This window comes from Jaculus jaculus, chromosome 2 (assembly GCF_020740685.1).
Source record: "Jaculus jaculus isolate mJacJac1 chromosome 2, mJacJac1.mat.Y.cur, whole genome shotgun sequence".
Classification (NCBI taxonomy): Eukaryota; Metazoa; Chordata; class Mammalia; order Rodentia; family Dipodidae; genus Jaculus; species Jaculus jaculus.
The window spans coordinates 202,969,637-202,987,266 of NC_059103.1; the positions used below are offsets into that span (position 1 = coordinate 202,969,637).

The 17,630-nt window shown below is 44.6% G+C and overlaps 1 protein-coding gene across 2 annotated transcripts in view; it reads right to left on the reverse strand.

The window, feature by feature from the left end:
* The window catches only part of Khdrbs3 (KH RNA binding domain containing, signal transduction associated 3), a 152,204-nt gene that overhangs the window by 63,355 nt on the left and 71,219 nt on the right, over window positions 1-17,630 (reverse strand). For both annotated transcript variants that reach the window (XM_045144477.1, XM_004656182.3), the window contains exon 3: window positions 4,270-4,386. In XM_045144477.1, coding sequence (XP_045000412.1) covers window positions 4,270-4,386 — 117 coding nt within the window. The remainder of the gene's footprint in view (window positions 1-4,269; window positions 4,387-17,630) is intronic.

Genomic DNA, 17,630 nt, shown 5'->3' on the forward strand with positions numbered 1-17,630 from the left:
CTAATAAGAACATTGTAACCACTTGATTAGAAAAAAATTACAACCGAAGTTTTAAAAACTAGATTTAAAAACAGTGGTTCATTGGTGAAAATAATTACTGAGAAAGCACTTCTGATGTTTTCCTCAGACAGCAGCAAAACAATAATTTCCATAAGAGAGCAAAAGCTGGTTCATCTCTGCCTGTTTCCATTTCTATGTCGAAGCAGGAAGGATGACTGACCGCTGTGGCAACTGTGCCATTCCTGCGTGAGGGGTTCTCACCAGCGTGCTCCGAGTTCATGATGAAAGAAATGTGCTTGGGGAATAATGTAAATTTTCCAGCTATGCACTCAAATCCCACATATACTATATTACTATGGGCAGGTGAAGGTGAGGATTTTCAATGGAGACAACACAGTGTAGCTTCCATCTCAGAGTGTTGCTACAATACGATGCCTCAGAATGATGTCGAATGCTAAGACTAAGTGAGAGCACACAGTAGGACAATCACGACTGCAGAGGGCAGGCTCCTTGTCCTGTTCTTCATGACACAGACGGCATGAACATGATGCCTGTGACACTGACAGAAGCTCAATACACCACAGCATTCCAAGTGGTCACCAGGTGCCACAGCTGGTTAGCAGGAAGCAGTTAGAAAAACAACTTCCTCAGTGAACAAATAACAGAATGTGATGAATTAGGTTCATATTAAACTTGTTATAATGAACAGTTAGAATCCAATATTAAATATTTTTGGAAACAGATTTAATACCAGGTAAAAGGAAGCTCTTTAATTAAATATGTATGACAGACTGAGAATCTATGGAGACTAAAATTAAACTGGCAAAACCAATCAACCAACATCGATATCCAAGAGCTCAGACAGGGAAAAGCTGGTTGGAATAAAGCTCATGGGGTAACGGCAGTGCCTGTGCGTCATGTCAGGTATCGCAAGTACTCAGCTTTGGGGTGGTGCTTTTCATGGCTTACTTGACCATCCTGTGGCAGAGGTGAGAGTGCAATTGACAAACAGAATAAAAGGCGACTGGGGTGGCGTGAAAGGGAGTTTCCTACTGCATCCAAGAGTGAAGGAAGGTGGCTAACTTGGTTTGAATCTTGAGTGTCTCTCAAAGGGCCAAGTCCACTGAGGTGTCAGGGGAAGAGGACACACAGATCACTGAGGGTGTGCCTGGAAGGGACAGGGATTCAGCTCCTTCATCTCTTTTGCTCTGTGGCCATGAAGTAGTTGTTTTTCTCTGTTATAACCCCCAAGTGCTGCCTCACCACAGGTCCCCAAACACTGGGGCCACCTAATATTGGCAATGTGGCACCTCCCAGACTGAGACTTATTCGCTGATTTCTTTCTAGGGTTTGTTATCATGACCGAAAGCTAATTAACATAGGCCTTTACGTTACCAGTCCAAGGCACAAGGAGCCAAAAGTATCCTATAAGGTTTTACCGCCCGCAGCCAAAGGGTGACAGGCCCAACACAGAGAGTCAGAGCTCAGTCTAGAGCTGCCGGCGGCAGTGCAGACATCCAAGCCTCTCTTTGTGCCAGTCGGGACGACTGCGACACAGCACCACAAATCTCAGAACTGGATTTCTAAATTGGAGAGGACAAGTAATTCTGGATATACAAAACAGCTTCCCATACTGCTTGAACCGCAGAGGCAATTTCGCTTTTCTTCTCTTGCCTGTCGCTTTCTGGCCTATGATCCCAGCTTTTTGTTCCATAATTCAGAAAGCAAGAGAACAAAGTTCAACCCAGAGGGGTAGGCTACAGGTACACAGTTAGGGCCATACCCCTAGAGCGTGGCACTCCATTCCAGTCTTCTCAACAAGGATCTTGCTTCTAGTGTAATGGCATAATGAGGAGAAGAAATTCCCAAAGAGTTTCAGAATCCACAGGACGGATTCTGGTTTAATGCTGCTCTTTGGAGGGCTGCTGAGCAGGGGGGCCCCACGGTACCACAGTACATGTACTTCTGATTCTAGTTCACGGAAGACGGGCTGGGTGGATGGCAATCACACACTGTCATCCTCCAGCTGTTATCTATCTTGATAGGGTGACAAGACAATTGCAGAATCCCCATATTAATTTGGCAACTAGTCCATGTTGTTAAAACACATTGAAATGAGAGAATTACTGAATGGTGATTGAATGGTCTGGGAAAGAATTTCGTGCCTATAAAAACTGGTTATTGCAAACAAAGCCAGAGCAGACCATTCAATAACCAAGAATTCATGAAGACCAATTGTGGACTGACTGGGTTGTTTATTCTCAAGACATCTAGCTCAATGCTGCTCAGGACACTTATCAACCCAGAACTTGTGGAGGTATAGGGACTGCCCATTATTCCCCAACAAAAAATCCCCATGCAGAAGGATGGGCTACTGCCATTCTCAAGTGCCCAACACGCCACCAAGAGAAACAAGCACAACCTTGCTGTGAAAACATACGGTGGAAGGCTCACTAAGCCTGATGATATTTAGGATTCTATTTATTCCAAGGATAGCCAGGCACCAGTAGTGATGAACTATGGTTGTATCTGAATGCATAATCTAGGGTGTCCTTCCTCACTTTCTTTCTATCTGTCAATGTACTGCTTCTAGCCCAGGATCTTTCTAACACAGAGTAAAGCGCACAGACAATAAGCTTCTGTGTGAGTGGTTCACTGCCGCCATGTGCCCCACTGCCAACTAACCTTAACGACTGAATGAAGACACTAGCAGGAGTGAAATATTTTCCTACAAGATAAACCATTTCTGATCAATGCACCAATATATAGTTCCATTTTCTCAAAGTGACATATTTAGACTACTGAAGCCTAAGGGGCAGGGGAGAAAACTTGACGCGCATTAGCCTAAGTGAAAAACTATATTCAAAGTTCATTTTGAATTTGTACCTTAAATTGGTTTAGGCCTCAAAATCTATATTTAAAATTTTCCTACAACTAGTATAATTTCATGTTTTCTACTAGTACTGGGTTCATGGTTCATAACAGAGAAACCATAGAATAAAATGAATTACTCTGGTTAACCCAGAAAACAACTCAACTATCGTGTGTCTCAGTTTTCTCACACTTGAAATTAGGAAAATGTTACCATCTTTTTTTTTTTCAGGACCAACATGAAGCAATGCCTCTAAAAGATATCACATAGTGCTTGACTCTCAGTCACCATTCAACAAACATGAGAAACACACGGTGTGCTTTTATTATAGTAGTAATTACTAGAGCAGGTGTGGTGGCACACACCTTTAATCCCAGCACTCTCCAGGCAGAGGCAGGAGGAGCACTGCCAGGTCAGCCGGAGCTAGAGAGAGACCCTGCCTTGAACACACCCTCCCAATAAAGCGATTACTTACATGGATGAGGTTATATCACTTAAGTAAAGCCATCATTGAAAATGCTCACAGTTTACAATTTGGTGATCAGTGAATGTGGATTAGGTTACTGTTAAAACGAAGCCTTTAACAACGAGAACATGTGACAATAAAGAAAAATATGACACATACTATGACATGTGAAAAATTCTCTCAGGAAGAATCAACAAATATTTTATAGTAATTTTTAGCATCTCAAAATCCGAGAATATTTAGCCTAAATATAAGAACAGTCTGTTTTATAATACTAAACAATTTTGAAACCAACTTTAACATGTGATAAAATGTTTATGATATCAATTAAAGGACTAGAAGAAAATTAAATGTGACATACTATCAACTCAAGTAGAGCCATGTACCACTTAGTGACAGAAATGCATTTTGAGAAATGCACTGGGAAGCCAAATTCTAGTATGAGCACCATAGAGTGTATTTACACACTAACATAGGAACTACATCATTGCTCAACACTCTTATGAGACCACAGGCAGACTACTGTTGTTCAAAACACCCTTCTGCAGTACAGGACTGTATGTGAGCCATCAGTATATAAAACAGTCCCAAAGCACAATTTCCCACAAAATTGTGATGGTGAGATCATAGGACACTTCTCTTATGACAAATCTAATCTTATTATGCTACCTATAAGGTGAAAACTACTTCTTAGAATTAAAAAAGTATTCTTACTTTAGGTATAATTATTACAGCTACAAATTTAAGATAGTAAAATTTTGAAACTGGAAATAATGAGTCAGTTTTCTTTTCTAAAGGGAATCACAAATATGTCACATTGTATAAACACACTTCCATGCAATTCCATCTGAGATCAGGTCCTAACTCAATGATGATTCAGAAAGACACACATCACTGACCAGCAAAGCAGCCATCGTCTATGGCATGTTACCTTCGCCTTGTCTCTCATGGAACCTTTGCCAAGGATGGACATTTTTGTCAGGGTTTCTTCTTGTAACCTCTTCAGAGAATTGCCACGTGGACCCAGCAGTTTCCCCACAAAGTTGAACTAGGAAAAACAAACCAAACAACCATGTTTGAAACATATACTCTTAAAGTATTTTTTTTTTCTCAGTCTTGACACTTGTGAGTGCTGAAATATGTGACACATCACTCATTAATCCTAAACGTTTATGTTCCTGCTACACGCATTGTACTGTTTTTCTACACATCAAATAAATGGATTGAAAATGTAAAATAAAATATCTTTTACACCAGTTATTTCAGTAAAAGCTGTAATATGGATGGAATTAATTTCCCACAAGCTCTATCAGCTATGAGCAGTGTTAGATTAGAATATAGGGGACATGTCACGGACTTTTTTCAATCAGACTGGCTATCGCGGGAGCATCTGGGCTCTCCTGCTTGGTCAGTGCTTGGACTTGATATTCACCCAATGAACAGACTAAGCAGGGTGAGCCCGTAAGACACTCAGTGGCTGACAGATGCATCATAACAAATTCATTTATCTTTTCCCAAGTACACAGATGAGTGTGCGGGGACTTCATATTAGAGAAGCCTATGGCTTCTCATTTCATACACAGAGTTAAAGTGAATTAACTAAGCATACAGGCTCTGATGGTAGATCGTCACTGATGAAACCTGGAAGTTTTGTGTACTGTTTGAGTAACCATGGAGAAGTTAGGTGTATTCTTCACCTGTCCAGCAAAAATGTAACAGCGCCTCTGCCCCCTGCAGACTGTTTGGAAGATTATGTCAGAAGGGCCACTGCGGATAAATCACTTAGAACAATGCCCAGCACACAATGAGCAAGAGACAACTAAGGATCGCACCCAGGAATACCACACAGCTTTAAAAGTTACACGAAAAGGCAGTTAAGGTGCATCATGAATCTTCCTGACTGCCAGACATAAAGTCGGCCACTGTTGCGTCTGTCTTTGGTGCGATGTCTGATTACAGCTCAGATGGTCGCGGCCTCCTCAGTTAGCTCGGGTACTGCTGAGCTGCCACTGGGCTGAGGGGAAAATGCACCCAGTTCCTCCAAGTGTGGCAACTTTCTTTAGTCACGTTCTTAAAATCAGATGAACACTTCAAAAAAATCAAAATGCCATTTCCTTACCCACTTAATTTTATTAGTCTTCAACAAAAACCCAAATATATAATTTTTACCATCATATGTGATTATTTCAAGCTTATTAAATTCTAGCATGTATGTTTTCAAGAGCATGGGACTGAGGACAGCTGAGAAGGCAGAAAGAATCCAATTCATAAAGAAGGGCAGCCTTCTTCACAAGATTAGAAACAATTCCAAATTAGAGATCTGGATTATACACACACACACACACACACACACACACACACACACACACACACCAAAAATCAAAGAAACCCGTACTATCTAAAGGAAGCAATCGAGCGGCACTGCAGTGCCTGATTAAGTAGCGTGCTACGGAGCCGTGTACTTCCCGCAGCACAGTGCTGGTCACTGGTATCAAGGGAGAGACACGAGCCACTGGAACAGAGGCCCGGAAAGGACGTCCGCACATCTAAAGTTGGGAAACAAAAGAGGCCTTTTTAAAAACTAATGCCAAAACCACTATTTTTCTTTTGTATTTGTGTATTATTTCTGAGTGTTCAAATAAAGATAAAACTCAATCCTTATCGTTCACAATTTACAAAATAATTTTTAAAAAAACACCCACATTCATGATGTAAGACTGACACTGGTATCATCGTTGTACGTGGTGCTTCCAGGTGCTCGGTACTTTACTCAAGGAACTGAAAAAGTGCGTACAAATAGCAAAGTAGTAGAGGTCTTATTTAAAGAAACTACACCGTGCACTGCAAGGAGAGCAGCGGGAAAGAGCAGGAGAGGAGACGGCGAAGGAGCGCTGGCTTACTGCTCGGTCTTCCTTTGATGGGACCCAGGGAGAATGAGTTGCTAGGGACAGTTTGCAGGTAGTCTTGATTTTAATTGATGTGTATGGGTGATGTAACCCTTAGTTCACTGCTTATAACCCTTCCTATGAAGCATCCATTTTAATCATATGCATATCTACCTATGCATAGGCATAAGATGGTAACTAGAAGATTTTCCCTGAAAGTTCAACCAGAGGAGAATCTAATTTAGATTCAGTGTCCAAAACCAGGCCAAGCTGGATGGGCCCCAGGCCTCCAAGATAGGTGACTGGGAGTGTATGAATGGAAACTATTCGCAAAGGGGAGTTACCAGGGGACTATCATGGAGGAGTGGCCCACTACATTGTTTCAAGTAGGAAACACATGTGGCAAAACACATGGCCAAGCACATGGTTGGGAGAGGGTGTGTCTGTAGCTGCAGCCAAGCAGAAAATTGGGCTTCCTTGTGCAGGGTACCTCAAGGCCAGGAACTGTGAACATCTTATAAGAAGTCACAAGGAAATGCTTCAGAACACTAAAATGAGCAAGAATTTTTAGGATAAAAGCAGAGAAGCAAAACGAAAAACAGAAGAGGAATTTCCTGACACTGAAAGTTTCGGCATACGAGGGAAACCATCACCAGGGTGAAGAGACAACTGGAGGAACGGGAGGAAGCACTTGTAAGCTGTCGCCTGACAAGGACCCACGTCCTTCGTCGACAACATGCTCACAACTCCACAACAAGCCAAGTAAGCCAATGAAAATGCAGCTCTGTCAATGTAAGGCATAGGAAGGTTTCAACATCACTAATCATAAGGAAAGTCAAATCCAAACCACAACAATATGCCACCCTGATCAATATGGCTACTATCAGGAAGACAAAAAGTAACAAGTACTGGTAAGGGTGGAGAGAACGAACACTGGCATACTGTTGTGGGAAATGTAGTTAGCACAGCCATAAAGCACAGCATGCAGGAGGCCTCAAGAAATTAAAAGCCTAACTTCACACATGATACAGCCTTCCACTACTGGTATAAATTCAAAGGAAAAGAAATCAGTATCCCCCAGAAATGGGAGCAATCCAAGTATCTTCCATATGATGAATGAATAAAGAAAAAGTACTTGTAAGAAAGGAATAATATTAGACAAAAGAAAGCCTGTCATCATGACATCATGGAAGGAACTGGAGACCATTAAGTGAAATTAACTAGGCCTGAAAGAGAAGTACTGTGTGAACATGCTCATGTAAGGAATGTAACCAAGATCGCTCACTGAAGTTGAGGGTGGAACAGTGGCTATCAGGGGCTTGGCAGACTAGGAGGTGAGAAATAGGGACAGGCAGATCAATGGGCCCTAAGTTACAGAGGTAAGACTAGAGATAAGGAAGATACGCTACATATTCAACAGGGAAGAAGGATGTTATTATATAGCCAATGATAAATGTTTAAGGAGATGCTATGTTTAACCAGATTGATGCATGACACAACATTCACATGCATAAACTACTACATGGTACCCATATATACGTATAGAATTATGTTTTATGTGTCCAAAAGTAATTTTTAACAATAGCTTCAAACTGCACAGTTTATGTTGATTTTCCTCTGCTTTGCAAGATATGAAAATCATTATCAGGACATGTTTATAAAAGTTTTGGGGTACAAAATTGCAGACCATGAAGTGATGACAATCAAAACAGAATGCCAAGTGCAAAATAAATGCTGAGACTAAGTCAAGTTTGGTTCACCTTATGGTAGCTAGAATACAGTCATGTAGCGTATGCCCATATAGACTCAGGTTTTTTTTTTTTTTATTAAAGTTGAGTTTACAATGTCAGCCCATAGCAGGCAGATTCCTGCTACACTGGGGCATGTCATTGGGAGGCGAGTCAAAATTTCATCCCAGGAGATGTGGCTTAGCAGTTAAGGTGCTTGCCTATAAGGCCAAGGATCCACGTTCTATTACTCAGGACCACAGAAAGGAGATGCATGAGGTGGCATATGCATCTGGAGTTCATTTACAGTGGTTACATGCCCTGGCATGCCAATTCATTCTCTCTCTCTCTCTCTCTCTCTCTCTCTCTCTCTCTCTCTCTCTCTCAAATAAATCAATAAATAAAAATAAAAATATTTTTAAAACTTCAGCCCAAAGTTGTGGACAGGCCAGTTTGAGTTCTGACTTCGGGCACCCCATGCTTGCAGGAGCAGGGGTGAGCTTGCAGCAGTTGATTCTCTCTGCGTGGGTGTAGGGAGCAAACAGCTCCTTCCACACGGGTGGAGTTTCCCCTGGACTCTGTAAGCCTGAGATGAATCCCTTCTTCCGACAAGCTGGTTCTGTTTGGAAGTAGTTCACCCCAACAGCATGAAGCTGATTACAGCATACTTGCTATTTTAACAAACAACTTTCTCAATCAAAAGTGATGATGGGAGGGCTGGAGAGATGGCTTAGCAGTTAAAGTATTTGCCTGCAAAGTCAAAGGACTCTGGTTTGATTCTCCAGAACCCATGTAAGCCAGATGCACTGGGGGCTGGCGCATGCCTCTGGAGTTCATTTGCAGTGGCTGGAGGCTCTGGTGTGGCCTCCCCCCACTCTCTCTCTGCATCTTTCTCTCTGCCAAATAAATAAACAAAATATTTTAAAAATGATGGTGGGATAGTGTACAAATGTCAGGGAAAAGCATTTTCCGTGACATTTACACCTTTGGTTTTCCCCTCCATTTTGTTTATAAAGAATATATAGGTGAGTATCTGGGCAACAGAAATACTTTAATCTCTTGTTTATGCTTGTCTCTACTCAGCCACATATGTATGCCTAGTCAAATTCATGCTCAAAGTCTCAAATGCACAGCAAGGACAAACTACCCATGCTGTGGCCTATAGTATGAACTGAGCCAAGCAGTTTTACTGGCCCTCTGCTTGGTCCCATGGTCAGGCTCCCAATCTATTGCTCTGGGAAGATAGAGCAACTTTATTTGGCTCCTACAAAGACTGGGGTCACTACTAGGGTCAGCATATGACCCGACACATCATAAAGGGGCAGGGCAACTCTTCTCAAGGAAGAATTGTATGGGCTAACTAACTGTGGCCCCTGTTCAAAAACACTGCCAGAGGAGACTGCCGAGGCGGGCTACTTCACTCATTATTCAACTCTAGGTTTGTTTTAATTTTACAACTGTATTTGCAAGACAGATAGTAAGAAATTAATATCTCAATATTCAGTTTTATGAATAATTTTTACTTGCCTACACAAATTAACTCATCCATTAATCACCATATACTTAGTAGCAATTCCACTTGTTCATCTGCACTGGAAGGTGAACATGATTTCATTTCTAATGCCACTGGCTTTTCTCCAGGTGGCAGTAAGTATATTGTGTGTGTATGCAAGAGAGTGTGTATAACACACACACACACACACACACACACACACACACACTAGTGGATTATACCACTAGTGGAATTACTAGTGGAAATACCAGCCTCTGTGAGGACAGGCTTCACTATAGAGGACATGTGAGTTGCCCTGGTTATATTCTTTGCTGGTAAAGACCATGGTTCTTTAAAAACTAGTCTCTAATTGACTGAAACTATATTTGTGATTTGACACTAACCCTTGGGGAACAATTATAGTTAAGCTGTCATTTCATAAACAACAAAACCTTAGAAACAAGTCTCCTTCAATTAGGTGCGCATCAGAAAGTGGATTAGAGCAGCCAAGGGAAGTTGACTGCTAACACTCCTGGCTGAGCATGTGCCATCTCGTCTGGTAGAGTGCCAAAAACCCAGCGAAAGGAACACTTCCTGTGGTGGTTTGATGTGGTGGTTTGATTCAGGTGTCCCCCATAAACTTAGGTGTTGTGAATGCAAGGTTCCCAGCTGATGGAGATTTGGGAATTAATGCCTCCTGGAGGGAGTGTATTGTTGGGGGCGGGCTTATGGTCTTTATAGCTAATTTCCCCATGACAGTGTTTGGCACACCCTCCTGTTGCTGTGGTCCATCTTCTGTTGGCCAGGGGGTGATGTCCACCCTCTGCTCATGCCATCGTTTCCCCCTGCCATCGTGGAGCTTCCCCTTGAGCCTGTAAGCCAAAATAAACCTCTTTTTCCCAGAAGCTGCTCTTGGTTGGGTGATTTCTACCAGCAATGCGAACCCGACTGCAACAGTAAAGTGGTACCAAGGAGTGGGATTGCTGCTAGACACCTGACTATGTGGCTTCAGCCTTTTGTAGCTGATTTTCAAGAGGAAAGTGGAAGGAGTTGAAACCTTGGCCTAAGAGATGCCTTGCAGTGCTGTAAGTACAGCTTAATGGACTATTCTGGTCTGAGCTCTAAGACCTGAATGCAGTAAGAACTATGGACTGTGAGGTTTGGCTTATGAGGGTGAGAAAGAGCTGTGCCTGGACTGGGCTAGCAGTTTGTGTGAGAAGCTTGCTCTTGTGCCCATGTTCTGAGAAGTTGTGCAGGGTTGCTTTGCGTAGAAATGAACTGGTGTGTGCAGAGGGATATGGCACAGAAAGGAAAATCTTTGGGTGAACTGCTGCCCGTTTAGCTGCAACTGAGAGATTACAACTTTTGAGACTGGGCTAGCTGACCCGCGCTAGGGCAACAAGAAGAATGTCAACTCTTTTGAAGGGGTCTGAGTGCTCAAGGAGTGTCCTGTTCTTCAAAGTCTACTTTAATCCCCCCTGGATTAACAAATTGGCACCCTACCTGGTATTGTGGAGTATAAGAAATGCTGGAAAGAGGGTCATTGAGTTTGCAACACGGTCTTGTGTTTTGGAAATGGCCATGGGCAGTGTGAAGCAGGTTTGCTGGTTGCCTGCATAGAGACCTCATGGAGCCATGAAGATGAACCCTGGCTTGCAGTGGAGACCCAGTGGAGATGCTGGGACCATGAGATGGCTGCCGAGGAGCTGCCGGCCCCGATGAAGTTTCCCAGGACTGTGAGTAGCCTAGCTGGAGGGGCGGAATTGGAATGCCAGAGACTTGTTGCTGGTTAGAATTATCAGACTTGAAGATTTGTCACTGGTTTGAGTTGCTGGACTTGAAGCTACAGAGTTTGATGTTTGCCCTGGTTGTTTTAAATCTTGTATTGGTTGAATGTTTCTTTGCTATGCCCAATGCCATCTTTTGCAGTGTGAATATTTATTCTGTGCCATTATGGGTTTTTTGAGGTTATATTTTGGTATTATGGCTCAGTTAAAAGATCTTGAACTATGGGGATGTATGAACATCATTGAGATTGATAAAAACTATGGGGACTTTTAAAATAAGACTGAAAGCATTGTATTTTACATCATGTATGGATATCAGTTTATGGGGGCCAGGGGCAGAATGTGGTGGTTTGATTCAGGTGTCCCCCATAAACTTAGGTGTTCTGAATGCTAGGTTCCCAGCTGATGGATATTTGGGAATTAATGCCTCCTGGAGGGAGTGTATTGTTGGGGGCGGGCTTATGGGCTTTATAGCCAGTTTCCCCATGCCAGTGTTTGGCACACCCTCCTGTTGCTGTGGTCCATCTTCTGTTGGCCAGGGGGTGATGTCCACCCTCTGCTCATGCCATCGTTTTCCCCTGCCATTGTGAAGCTTCCCCTCGAGCCTGTAAGCCCAATAAACCTCTTTTTCCCAGAAGCTGCTCTTGGTTAGGTGATTTCTAACAGCAATGCGACCCAGACTGCAACACTTCCCCTCACCTCAGGTCTACAGCGTACTGCCTGACACTCTTGGTGGGCACTGCGCACACGGCTGTACCTCTGCTTCCTGCCTGTGCACAGAGGGTCCTGAGGAACAAGAACTCAGTGTAATGGACGAAGCCATCCTTGAAATGCCCTCTGGGCCTGTGCATTTTTCTGCAGCCCTCCAACAATCCTGCGCACCCACTATCTCCTCTTGCTCACCTCTGTAGACCTTTCTCTGCATCTACTGCTGCCTCCCTCTGTCACCAGAGGTCACCTTTGGAAATGCAGAGGTGGTCTCCCCAGGTCTCTGCTGAGAACACAATAATGCCCCCTTCTTAGGATCACGTTGTGTTGTGATTCTCTCAGCTTCTCAAAGGCACCACACTCTGAGCACGACGGATACAACTTGGCTTTAGAGAGCTGGGAAATTTAGTCCAAGCCTTGACACAGCTGAGGAGAATACGAATTTACACTATAATCCAGAAAACACTACCTGCGCAGCACCCGCTGCCCACACGTGCTGAGAGCACAAAGCTCGCATCTGATACTATCTGCTGCAGTTGCCTCGGCGCTGCTGGGAAATGCCTGACACAGGGCACCTGAGAAGCAAGGGGTTCTTTCAGCTCACTGTCTCAGAGGAAGCTCAGAATGGCAGGGAAAGGATGGCAGAAAAGAACCTGGACATCACGTCTTGCAGTAGCAGCTGACAGAGGGCAGCAACAGATCGTGCCGTGCTCTGGCAAGGCGGAGCCGACTGTAACACCCTAAAAAGTCCACCCCGCTGACCAACCTCCTCCAGCAAGGCTCCACTCCCACACAGGAGTCTGCGGGGCACCTGATTCGAGCTAGCACATGACGTGAGCGGGGTTAGCACAAGACAAGGTTTTATCCAGTGAATGCCAAGGTATGAAATGTTCTGCAGGAAACTTTTTACCCTTATGCCTACAGCAAAGAGCAAGGAGAAGGCTGAGCTGGGGCTAGTACAGGGTGGGGAAGCAGGAAGAAAGTGACCATGGCTAAAGTCGTCCCACAACTCTCCACCCTGTCCTCCTCCCCAGCAATTCTCCAGAACCATCCTGCCACACTCCTCCACAACAAAAGCCTTCGCCTCCAGGATAAACCTTTTATTATGTTTAACCGTCTTAGGTCAGTACAAGCCCTCAGGCGATGTCACTGTGACCATCACACTGACTGCTGACCAGGCCAACGTGCTCCGGTGCTGAGTGGGAGGCAAAGCCAGCCGAGAGCCCTCTCTGCCAGTGCGAAGGCCTGAGTTCCATTGATAGACACAAGGGGCAAGTCAAAGCCAATCTGCAGACAATGTCTACTAGAGACCAGCACACAAGCAACTCCTGCTCGGTGTTGCCCGCTCCGGGCTAGGCTGGCCTTTGTAGCAGTCATCATGAGCTGTGTCCCATGCATGGGCCAGGAGCCCAGCATGCATGCACACAGGCAAACACATACGTGCTACAGTACTTCTGAGTCAGGAAACAGACTTGGGAAGGGGCTGGCGGGTAGGGTGGTAAGTAAGGGAGGAAGAACAGAAAACAGACCAGGACCAAGAATCTAGACTTGAAATATACATTCAATGGCAGTTTCACTTTCTCTTTTAATTTTTTGGACATTAATATGAACATACTCTTACGTTAACAAAAGCAAATAAATCACTGAAAAGAAAAAAAAAAAAAAAAAAAAGTAAGTTCAGTGCAAGGCCCAGCCCAGAGCCGTCTTGGGGCTTCTGCCCGGTCCTCAGCCCTGTCCACTCCGACAGGCTCTGCTCTTGACTGAAGCCACACTAACCCTCCTCACGCACCCTAACTGTTTAAGATGTTTCCTTTCCCCTTGGGTTCTTAACAGCAAAAAATGTTGCTTGACTCAAGTCTGGAATCTTTTCTATTATCAGTCCCTCTCTCCATCCTTCCTACACACTTTATACATGCTAGTACTAAAGGCAAAAGAACAGTAAGTCCACTATAACTTCATGAACCTATGTCTCCTTACATTGAGAAAGACACATTGTTCTGGTTTGAAGATAAAGTGCCCCAAAGGCTCAGGTGTTTAAGCACTTAGGACTCAGTTGGGGGTGTTGTTTGGGAAGGGAAGAGGTGGAAACTCCGGGACCTGGAGTCTCACTGGAGGAAGTGAGTCACTGCTGGTGGGCCTTGAGGTTTTGGAACCCAGACCCATTCCTGTTCTCTGCTTCCTGACTATGAACGCAGTGTAACCTGACGTTACCTATGTAAGACAATATAAACCTCCCTCCCTAGCAGACTAAAGAGAAAAGTAATAAAATCAGAAGTACCATCAAATGTGAAAACACTCTGCAAAAGAAAATGAAGTGTAAAACTGAAAGACTGTGGGTCATGCACAGATGAGGCACAGCGCCTTCTCATCATCCACAGAGCTCTGTGTCTAATTGCCAGGACTACAAGAGAAAGAAACAAAATCACCAAAACAAAAAGCCACCAAGGTCTTCAACAGTACAGTCCCTCCTGTTAACTTATTGAACAGTATATGAAACACAAGCATTCAAGCTGTGTCTTGCCTTGAGTGACTCCATCTTTCAGAATAGCAGTTTGCTCCGTTTCTGGGTGCACACTGGGACTGAATGGTCCTGTTTGTGGGTGGTGCGGGGAAACGATCACCTCCTGTCTGAAGCATCACGGCACACGCTGATGGCAAATGTCATGGTGTGGAACCATTGCATCAAGTCTTCGGCACACGGACACACAGGGCGTACAGAAACCAAAACACACCAGACCAAACAAGGATGAACCCTCATCTGGATTATACAAAAGAAGGGACACTCAACAATGAGGCATGGCAGCACTCAAAACCTGTCACCGGAAAATCCAGCACATCTGTCACAAGATCAGGGCTTCAGCTTGGCGGCCTCAGGACCTCATCTGTCAGGTGTGCCCTGAACAGCTCTGTGGGTAAGGGCTTGGACCTCATATTGGGTGTCAACTGCAGCCTCAGATTGGACACGTGCTTTGAACCTACAGGTATAAATCAGATACTCATTGGGTTCTACTAATTTAAAGTTTGCCTCGCAGAGAACAAGGAGAAACTTTATTTTTACCCAGGCAGATGGAAGGGATGCTTAAAACCCAGGGGTTGGGTCAGGCCACATGGCTTCCAGGGCCTTGCTGAGGCATACCACTCCCAGGACCTCTTTGGATTAGGCCATTCAGCTCCTAGGGCCTGTCAAGGCATGTCCACCTCCAGGACCTCAAAGGATTTGGGTCAGGACATAGAGCTTCTAGGGCCTCACGAGACATGCCCCGGAGCCCTACAAGGCAGAAGCCATCTGGATGAACTCTGGTTCTGGGGGTTGATAGCTAAGAGTGACTGGTTATATTGTTAGCCACTGGTGACCACCTCAACCTTCCCCAGAGCCTCAGGGCTGGGACTCGGAGTTCCAACCTTGTAAGTATTAGACGTTTCCTTCCCTGGCAACCAGTTCCTCTTTGCACTGTGCTATCCTGGAATGACAAGAATAGACGGCAGACCTCGTGGGGAAGCGCAGGACTATGATAAAAGGGGTTCAGAGGTCAGGTCCTTTTCTGCTACTCTTCTACCCCGGGAGGACAGAGCATTTGAGCTGCACAGGAAGCAGCGAGTTGGGGAGTTCAAGTCAAGGCACAATCACAGACAGAGGGGGGCTTCTCCAGGCACCAAGCCTGTTGGTGCCTCCTTGACCCAGAAATACCCAATCTCCAGAAGTATGAGAACATAAATTTCTGTACTTTATAATTACTCAGTCTTAGGTGTTTATTTTCACAGCACGTTAATGAGTAAGATGATAAAAAAAAATCAGACAAAACAAAGTTCTAATATTTTAGATTGTTTCTGTTAGTATAACAGAATACATGAGAATGGGTAATTTTCAAAGGCCATGAGATTACTTATCGCTAGGTTCCAGAGATCAGTGAGGGCTGGTACTGTGTGATGACATGCCAAGGTCATGGGAAGACAAGTAGGAGCAGGCTAAAGGAATCAACTTGTGGGGCAGCCTCTCTCACACCAGCCAGCTCCCTTTGGCACCTAATGCGGCCTTGGAAGCCACAGTCCACTCAGATCCTGCAGAACAGAACCCAACTGGCCAACTGGGCCATGTGCCCTGCTGAGCGGCCCGCAAGTCCTGCAGTGTGCTGAGACTCTCAGAGCAGCCGAGCCGCCTCACGCTGAGCTCCAGAAAGAAGGCTGTTGAGTGATCCCCTTTGCTGTGGGTTTTCAGTGACACGCTGCCTTGGAGTCATCCATGGCTCCTACAAGCCACCCCTCACTGGTTCACCCCTACTGGTTCTGGTGCAACTGTACTCTGGCCTGTCACTGGACCCATAGCTGGGGTGTTCCAGCTCCCCAGGGAAATAGTTTCCCACAACAGTAAATTAAGAGGCCGATAAAGTACACAAGATGAATGTGATTGTGTTTTCAAGTTAAAGTGTGACAACAGAATGTGCTGAGCAAAGGATGGATGAAAATTTATTCAGGAAGCAAATGCATGGTGTTTGAAGGATGGTGGAGGACAAGGTGAGTGAGGGAGCAATGACTTGGCAAAAATAATACCTGGCTTTTTGGCAACAACACATGTAGATGGTGGTGCTTGTCACTTACCAAAACTCACAAAAACCTCCCCCAGGCAACAATCCAAGGCAGCCAAGAGGAGGAGGACTGAGGTTCAGTTATGGCCCAAAACAGCTGCAGCACAGGCAAACAGCAGGCATCAGGCAGGACATTCTAAATGCCGGTGACGGATGAGATACACACAAGAGAGCGCCAAGCTCTTCAGCCCACCCCCTTTGCACTCTGTGAACAAGCTTCTTGGCCACCTTTTACACTTTGTGGCCCTGTGCTGTATAAACTACACATTAATTGTTGTTATGATCGATGTTCAGATTTGAATCTATGACAGGGATTTCTACCATTTTTTTTTTTTTTTTTTCAAAAAGACTGTGAGTCCCAAGGAGAGCTGTCTTAGTCTTTTTCTGTTGCTATAATGCAATACTTGACAGTGGGCAACTTATAAACAATGGTCCCTTTGTTAAATGCTTCTAGAGGCTGGGACCTGTATGAAAGAGCATGCATACAAAACAACAACAACAACAGACAGCTTTTTACCTTAAATATTTGTTCCTATGAAATTTATGAATGGTAGTAAGTCAATGGTGGGAATAAAGAAGCGAATGCACTGCAGGCAGCAAACCCTTCCTTCTCCGGAGGCCGTGGGAAGACTCCCACTCTTACCGCTCATGCTCAGTATTACACTTGGCAACCCATGAATACAACACGGCTAGCAACATAAATTAAAGGTCTCTGTAGAAAGGCAGTAACTAAGATCTTCAGGCAGATCTGATTATACACATAAGAAAACAACAAAAATTAGTACTTTCCCCCTCCCTGCCAACAGCATTCCTCCACATGAGGTCTACCGAGGCCCAGTTGACTGCACTCCCCAAGCCCAAGTGCAAAGGAGGCCTACAGCACACACAGGGACCCTGGGGATGTGCTGCACCCCCACGCTGGGAGAACACAGGCCCCCAACACTGGGATTGAGGATCAGCTGGTACAACCTTACACCCAGACCTTCCAGCCTGCATCACACTGAAAAGATACTCCAGAACTGACCTCACCCCACAGTAATAAGCCAAGACACCCAGGATCAACGTGGACTTTCCTAGAGATTGCACAAATAGGAAAAGACCAATTGGTTT